Source organism: Apium graveolens, chromosome 9 (genome assembly GCF_009905375.1).
Source record: "Apium graveolens cultivar Ventura chromosome 9, ASM990537v1, whole genome shotgun sequence".
Classification (NCBI taxonomy): domain Eukaryota; kingdom Viridiplantae; phylum Streptophyta; class Magnoliopsida; order Apiales; family Apiaceae; genus Apium; species Apium graveolens.
In genome coordinates, this window is record NC_133655.1 from 113,134,392 (window position 1) to 113,143,673 (window position 9,282).

Here is a 9,282-nt window from a genome sequence, read left to right on the forward strand (position 1 = left end):
CGTATACATGTCAATTTTCTCTTCTATATTTAATAGGATCCTGACTCCTAGTAAAGTTTTCGAAAGATTCTTGTCTTTCCATTCTTCTACATGTTGACTGTTAATTTTCATGCTCTTTTCACCTCTCACTTTCATTTCTAAGCCTTGTTGAATTCTTTTTAAATATCCCAATTCTTCAACTTTGATTTTCAGTTTCCCTCCCAGCTTCATCTTTTCTTTTTGTTCTCCAAGTCTGCATTAAACCCCCTCACAACTTCTGTTTTTATAATCTTCCAATAATCATCATACCAAAAAAGCTCTCTGTGTTTTTTTTCTTGGGAATCTTGAGTTTTCGTGGAAGAGAAAGTCTGAAAAACTTCACCTTTAAGAATGAGTGATTCAAACGTGTCGACTCAAAAGCTAGTAGAATCAGGTGCTATGGACCTAACAGGCAGGATCATGGTGGTAGCAATCATAGTCCTATTTGTCGTGTCAGCCTCCGTAGTCATTCTTCACCTCTACTCCAAATGGTATTGGCGTCGTGTAACACAAGGTGGCACTAACATTACTCGTCGCCGCCGCATGGATTTTGCTGCAGGCCACCAGGAAGTGACTGCTCCAGCTGACCTTCGTAATGGTCTAGACCCTTCGTTCCTGAAAACCATACCAGTTATTCTATTCTCTCCTCAAGACTTTAAAGATGGATTGGAATGTTCTGTCTGTCTCTCAGAGGTGTCAGAAGGAGAAAATACGAGACTTTTACCTAAATGTAACCATGGATTTCATGTAGAATGCATTGATATGTGGTTTCAGTCTCATTCTACGTGTCCGATTTGCAGAAATTCAGTTGTAAATTCTAATCCTACAAGTCCTGAATTATCGCAGGGAATTACACATAACACACCAGAAGTAGAGTACTCATCTGATGCTGGCCGTGTTTCAACAGAAGCCCTGAGTTTCCCGACAAATGTATTGTATGGGGGAAATGAGGTTCAGGTCAGAACTTTGGCTTCTTGTCTGGAAGAGGATGGCGGTGTTACTTCTTGTCAGCAAATTTCTACATCATCTCTAGTAACTAGTAACGTTGCGCATTTGGTGATTGAAATACCAAGACAGATGAATGAAGAAGAAGATCAAAAGTCGCCTGTGCAATCGCGGTTGACGTCACTTAAGAAACTTTTGAACAGAGATAGAAAGATTAACCCTTCCAGTCCCAGCAGTACTGTTGATGTAGAACAAGCTGCAGCAAGAAGTCAGACTTAAATCATCCAGTTATACATTGTGTATATATGAAATTGAAGACTGTCTGAAACATGGTGCATCAGTTTATTTCACCACGCAGTTGATTTTTAAGCCGATCTAGAGTCCGATTACTTTAGCTGCATTTTGTATATTTACCAAATAAGTGATTTGTTTTTATGCGGTGGCATGGAGACAAATTTCTTTTGAACTGTTTAGTGTAAAAGCAGGCATCTCTAAAAGTTGTCCTCCCTCTCGCAGAGGAGTGTATAAGAAATTTATTAATTATCAATAGCTAATTGCTCTTTTTTTTTTGCAGGAAAAATTAAAATCCTTAGTGTTAGATTGTCAAAAAACGATCACAAAGCATAATATTAAGATGTGCAAAGAGAGTTCTCTACAGCGACCCTTGTAAACTCTTTTCTATTTACATCCTTGACTTAAAAAATACTTTTGCATCGATTCGTCCATAGATCATGACACCTTCATTTTCTTATCTTATAAAAATATAAACATATGAAAGTAATTTAAAGGACGACGAACAAAAAACTTAGATGCCTTTGATTATAACCAAGATAGTACTTCCGATAGGGTTACATTGATCTCAACTAAAGTTTCAAGTGTAACTTGTAAGTCCTACTATGTTACTAAGTAAACAGGACCATAAGACTCAACACCATGCAAATTGCTGTTGAGCTTGTCAAGACATATATATGGGATCTGCTCCTCTGTTGTTTTAAAAATTGAGGTTAGTGGCCCAGAGTTTTGACGCCAAAGTCTGTTGCTACCAGTTCTACCTCCATTATGCATTGGACCAGAATGTCCACGCCGCAATGTGGGAATAGAGTAAGACTTTTCCGATGGTTCTGTCTCGATTAGAATAGGTTTGTTCCCCTTCTTCGCAGCTTTGAGCCACGAAAAAAGAAAATAATTTCTCCAAGACTTCTTGTTTTTCATTCCTTCATCTGACTGCTTTACATTTTCTAAACTTGTCAGTTGGTGTAACTCGGTGTTGTTCACTTTGTACTCATAATTTCTAGCTTCCTTCAAGAACTGATCCACAATCAACCGAAAATTCACATTAACAATACTCAAAACATATCAAATTTGCGCTTTTATCGTCTGAGTAACAGACATGAGTTTGAGAAGCAAAGATACCTACCATTTCAAAATCCAGTTGAGGATCGAAGTCATGACTATCCTCAGTCCCATATCGCGGGTGGAGCCTAGTGTTCTTCATCTGTGCCTGGACGAAACAGAGAAACCTCGTATGAAATATGTATCTAGATACACGCAGAATGAAATCACAAATCAGATACTTCTTCTAGTACAAAGAATGGGGGCAATGTAGGACAGTACGTATTTAACTTAATTATAGGCACATGAAGCCTTGTCCTTGTGTTTAGAGAGTTTATAGAACCACTTGGTGCATGGTGGTTGGACAGTGCATTGAGTAGTAAAGGTATCACTAGAAATGTTCTTACTTAATAGAGACAATACAGTATAGTGTAGATGCAATCATGCAAAGTACATTATGATACACAAAATCAAGATTAACGTACCCCATAATTAGAGATTGTCACTTACCTAATCAACTGTAAGTTTTGAGCCAAGTCAAAACCATTAGACCATTATCTCCAGTGCTGTAGTTGGGAAAAGGAAGTTGGCACTAGTAAATAAGGGTTTCATTCAAAGAGAATAATTAGCGTGTTTAAGAAAATTAAAGTCCTACTTTACTCCGGATGTTGCGGAGGGGCCGATATTAAGGAGCTTTTCAAAAGTAGGTGCCCCTGGTGGATGACAATTAGACGTGCAACATGCATCATAGATTTAAACTATACTCAAGGGAGAACATGATCATTGAAGGACCAAACTCATAATGTGCTCTTCATCCCGCATGCATGATCTTTTTGTTGCAAATGAGTCATAGGAACGGCCAGAATCGAACCTGTAATTTATCCAGTTTTCGCTCAACGGGGAAAACCTCATCAACATTTGTTAAATGTTAATGCTGTAGTATGTCACATGCATCTACATTGTGCTGATCTAAGATTATATGGGGAACTCTGTACATCTAAAAACATAGATGAGGGACATAAGGCCAGATGACTATATTTATCTGCAAAGTTGTGCTGTCAACTGCATATGTTTTCTTTGCTAGTTACTCCCAAGTCATTTGTTTTTCCTTTCTACCTGCCCTGTGCCCATATCTCAAGTTCTCAACAAATAGATGAGCAAAATCTTTGAATGCGCCCCGGAAGATAGGTGTAGAGTATTTGAGTTCTGATTCTGGAAACGAACACAAACTTTTCTACAACCACCTACCTAGTTGCAATTCTTTTTTTAGCCGAAAGACATGCAGGGAAACCGCGTCGCTGTGTGTGCATATCCACCAGCCCTGTAGGACTTTCTTCTCTATCTGACACACCGATCTTCGAATGCCAACGAAAAAGTGGAAGGAAAAAACAAAGATACAAAACAAGCAGTATTACGAAAGGCTTGTGCTCTTCTGTTTCATACATTTGAACAAGCATTATAAAATTCAGAAACTGATTGCTGGAGAGCATATTTTTTCAAACTAAGCATTATACTAGTTTTTATATCCACCAACGCCTCTCAGAAACAGGTTTAAGCATATCGGTTTGTTGAGCTTTACCAAAAAAACTAATGGAATCACGTGATTCATCACATGATATCTGATACTAAAGAACAATTTAAATCAGTAAGAGCTGATTAAGATGCAACAGTCAAAGCAGAATCACATGATCCCACTTGCAGCACATCCTAAGCAGATCTTGGTTCAAAACTAGTATAAATCTCATCTTATTAGCTGTCCAAGTCTATATAAATCCAAGGTAACAGATCAAGCCTCTTTTGCAGCTTACCACAATTTGGAAAAAAATCAATCATGAATTCCCAGTGTAGAATAATAAAAGCTCTTGCATTAGCATTCTTACTCTTTTTACATGCCCTGCCTAATGAAGCCGAAGCAGCACGAATTCTCGGGACAAAAGTACACTCAGCTGCAACTTCGACCTTGCATACATCTACACAGAATGCTGTGATCAAGGGCTCTCATGAGCCTTTCAAGCGAGTCGAAACAAGCGCTAGAAGGATACCACGAAGCGGATCAAATCCTATACAGAACAAGTAAATTCTAATAACTAACTCCTCTTCTGGTTTTACAAACATAGGCAGATTTCAAGTCTCTCATATCATGATGCTCTTCTGCTTGCCAGGTCTAAGCCTCCATAAAACTCCACAAGCTACCAAGTAACAAATGATCGAGAAAAGTTATATAGTGCTTCCGATGCAGGGTTAATCTTTTAATTTCATTTTACTTTTATTGTTTAGTGCTAGTTATGAAGCACTCAGTTTTGTATTGTCTTCTAGTTATTTCCTTTTAGAGCTTAATGTAATGTAGTTCAGGCTTTGACATGTGGTAAATATATAATAACCTATTCCAGCCTAGCCTCTTTTCGACAAATATCATATGCATATCTCAATGATATGTTTTGCATTCTAAAATTACAGAAAACTAGATGGAATGATATCTTGATCACGGGATATCAATCATATTACACACTTTTGAATCAAACATGCATAAAGGAGAGGCTACTATGCATTACAGATCGATTACAGGAGAAAATTGACAAAAAAAGGAGGGAAGAGACAGAACAAAAGTACGAAAATGCAAGCATCAGATAGCACTTATCTAGAAACAGACTTAATTTCTGGAAAACATATAACAAGAAGCTAGCCATGCATCCTCCCTTCTACATGACATTTCAGTCGTTGTACTTGTGAACAACATTAACAGGTGTACAAGGAGCCCTAGTCTCTACTGTGAATGACACCAAAATTGGAAGGCCCGATTATCTTAACACTCTTAGGTTTAGCTGATGCGTAAGATCATATTGCAAGCTAGTACTAACAAATATAGGAATTCATTAATTTTTCTGCGAGTAAAATGCATTATTTGTACTTTTCCTTTAATCAACATACCACCTGAAACACTACAGTTTCCAAGTAATTACATTTAGGCCAAAACTTGCCAGTTTCAAACAGCTTCTTGAGGATAATTTGGGTCGGTTTATATCTAAACAATTACTACATTTTTTGGTTGAAGTAAACATACACGATACATAGTTCCTGATATGTAAATTGCACAAAAAGAAACGAAATTAGCTAAATATTAACTTCAATTTAACGGGTAATTTCATAAAATGTAGAAATACCAGTGCCATGTTGAAGTGCAGGAACACGTAATGCATTACTCTATATATTTTATTTTATATTTGTTGGTTTTATTAGAGACACGACACAAAACACGAAATCCCACGAACATGAAATTACACGAATAAATTTCGTGTCGGTTTGAGTTTATTCTTGGGTGCACAACAGAAAACACCATACTTGATTTTTTTATGATATATTGACTAAGACTCTACTAGTAAAATTTAATATTTAAATATTTTTATTTTTATTCAAAATTTAAACGAAACGTACATAAACACGAAACTAATCGAATCGATCGGGTTTGGATTTGACAATATATACACAGAAGACGCAGAAATATATGAAACGAAGGAACTGACCTTTGTAGTTTCTGTAACACCCCAAATCCGGGGTCAAGATTTGGTGTTACTAAACCATTATTACATAAAGTAAAGAAATAAATAAATAACCCCTTTAGTCCGGATCTTTTACAGGTCATGGTATGAAACAAGAATCTAACCTTCTACAACTCACTTCAACTATAATACAAGTATATATACCTTTGAACTAATGCTCTTGTCACATTCTTCTAACACCTTCAACCTCTCGCAACAGAAACTTCTCTAACTTCTGCTGTCTATCAAAGCTATTCACTTTAATCCTTATCTGTTTCTGGCAGAAATAAGAATTGACAAAGCAAGAGTGAGCCAAAAATGCCCAGCAAGTATATAATATGAGTTTCAAACATTAATTTCAAAGAAAACTTCCAGACAAAATCTCTGAAATATTTTGAAGGGCGAAATACGAAATCATTTAAAGGATATATCTCGTTATCTTAAAATCAATTTGATTTGCATTGCTATGAATCAATTAGGACATAATGACATTTTTGTAAGAACTTTAGAGATCGCGTGTTTTCAAAATAGCTTCTGGTATCATCTCATAATTGAGCAGTGAATGCAATAACTATTCGTAAAACGACGTTCAAGAAATTCCTAACTATTCAGTATCCATCATTATCGACTAAGTTTCCATAGACTTAGCCTGCTAAACCAGCCTGACAAGGACGGGTTGAATAATTAAGAAGATCTCAATTCATTCGAGATCCTAACTATCACTGAGCAACTAATGCTGCAGCAACAATCTGAACCTCGAATATATTTAGAAACATTGTAATTTCCCGAAACTGAGGGCTAAGAAAGAATAACTTTAACCCATAATCACATTTTATTTCAAGAGGGAATGCCATTAATGGCGAACAACAATAAATTGGACTGAACACTAGAAACCAACATATGCACTATAACCTGCTGATCAGTCAGGAGATAGTGCGGATCTATACCCAACTGCATAGACCCAACCAACATATGGGGCACCCAGGCAACTATGGCCTAAAGGGTCCGGTCCATCTCCGGCCCATAGGATCCAGCTCATCACTGGTCCTTATATATATATATATATAGTAACTATCCAGTCCGTGGAGTATTTTGATATCAAATCATTTTGATTTCAACACATCCCAAATTAGGGTTCACAATTAACCCGAACGAATGGGTATTTGCTCAAGAGAGCAATCGAATTATAGGAACAATAATTAAAAGAACTGGCATAATAAGAGTAATTGCAGCGAAATATAAAACAGTTAACTATTCTGAACTTAGAATAAGAGCGAATAAATGTTTGCAGTATTTAAGGAGAAAGGTTAGGAATACTTGCAGTATTTAAAAGAAACTCATGAATATTTGCATAAACAGAATTATTTAATTCAGTGATATGTTTATCGATTCTAAACTGAGAATAGGGAAAGCAATACTTGCATGATAAAATTTAAAATAAATATCACTTGAAAAATAAGTGAAGTCAGGGGTACTTGCCTCAATAAGCTTTAACCGCTATTGACTTTGGTTCGACTTTGATCGTTCGGCTTTATTGACAAACTACTATTCGATTCTGGATACGATCCCGACACTCAGGTTCTTCGATTGGAACTTTATTAATCCCAACGTCTAATCACTAGATCATTCCTAGTCCAACGTCACATCTTGGGTCTTCCGTCTAAAACCTACAGGGTTGAAATACCCTAATTCAGATAATCGCTTAAGCTTACATCAAATTATCATCCTATTTTACCCATACGATTTCATAACTGAATTCATATTTATATGTATTATCAAAATACACATAGCAGTTATGGTTCACATCTTCGAAATTCGGTTCGGTATTCATTTTCAGAAAATACGTATACTCGTCGTTTTCAAAAACAGGGTAATCGATTATTTATAAATTATCTTGTCTCAATCGCAGTCCAGTTCATATAATATAATTGTATATGATTATTTGACGTTTCCGATAATTATAGGTTACGTTCCCGATATTTCGGAATTAATTTCCCGAAAATCGGGCAGCGCCTCCCTTGTTTATCGGTCTACCTGTCGAGATCAAATCGACGTCAATCACAACATAACAACAACCAATCATCCAATTCACAATCCATACGCCAATCCCAATCACCAATACAATTCAATTATTACTTTTATTCATTCATATTTTTATTCATATTTTATGTCTTCATTTGTGTTTTTATTTTATTCGTAGGACTCAGAACCGTGTCATCACAGTCCACCGTCGGCTCACCGAGGCTCATTGCCGACGGCAACAAAAATTCGCAGGTACCCGTATAATCGGGTTTCCAACGCTAACCTTCACCGATTAAATTAATATTTCTCGCACATAATTTATTTTATTTCACAAATTGCAGTCAATTAATTTCTACAAGAAATTAATAAAATAAAATTCCCACAACACAGTTAAACCAGAGCAGCCGAACACAGAACACACACGCGCGTATGCGCAGTAGCGAACTCCGGTCACCACGCCGGAAAAAGCCCGGCGGCGACCGAAAAATTAAACAACACACAGGAAACACCGCACAATCACTTCACCGAAAACTGAAATCGCAGCAATCGGAAAAGAAAGATAGGCGGCGCAAGAACAGGGAAACACAGCCATCATAACAACACTCGACTGATTATACATATATATATATATGTATATGTATATCAACAACCAAGAACAGGACCGAAGCAAAGCAATTAAACGAAAAAACAGAAACGACGGCCGGGAAAGAGCTCAAGGCTGCCGGAAAACTCACCACGGCAAGAGACATATATGGGGAGAAAAGAAAGAGAGTGAAGGAGAGGTTGAGAGAGATTATAGAGAGTCTAGAGAGAGAACCGTGAGAGATATAAGATGAGAGAGGTAGAGGGTGAGGAGAGAGAGGAGATTGATTAAGGAAATACATGAACTGCAATGAACAAACGGGTTATACCCGATAAATAATCTGCCCCCTTCTTTATTTCGTTTTATTACTAATTGAATTAACGAACAACACGATACTTAAAAATTTGGAATATCTGACGAGTAATTACGAGTATCATAATTCCGAAATTTTCCCAAAATAACATTTAAAATTTATCGAAGTAATTAAAATTTTAAATAAATAAAATTATAAAATAATATAAATAATTTTAGAAACAATTTTAGCATTTTTAAGAATAAATATTCAATAAAATCACTTTAAAAGTGAATTAAGTTTATACAGCTCAATAATTAATTATAAAATTAACCTTTGCGTCTAATAATTCACAAACGATTAATAACACAACAACACATAACTGGACCATCACATATTTTATTTACTTAATAATTCGATAATTGCTCTTACCTATTGGATCCGGAAATAGGTTACTTAGCCGCTAAGTAACTAAAAAGACGATACGATTTTAATATCAGAATTGAATAATTATCAAAACAAAGCTCCCTATAAAATACTTTATACGAAATTAA

The 9,282-nt window shown here is 36.1% G+C and overlaps 1 protein-coding gene across 1 annotated transcript; it reads left to right on the forward strand.

Annotated features, from left to right (window-relative positions):
* LOC141683056 (RING-H2 finger protein ATL60) lies at positions 1-1,614 on the forward strand. Its single transcript, XM_074487748.1, has one exon. The coding sequence runs from the start codon at positions 370-372 to the stop codon at positions 1,240-1,242; it is 873 nt and encodes a 290-aa protein (XP_074343849.1). The 5' UTR covers positions 1-369; the 3' UTR covers positions 1,243-1,614.
* The last annotated feature ends 7,668 nt before the right edge of the window (positions 1,615-9,282 follow it).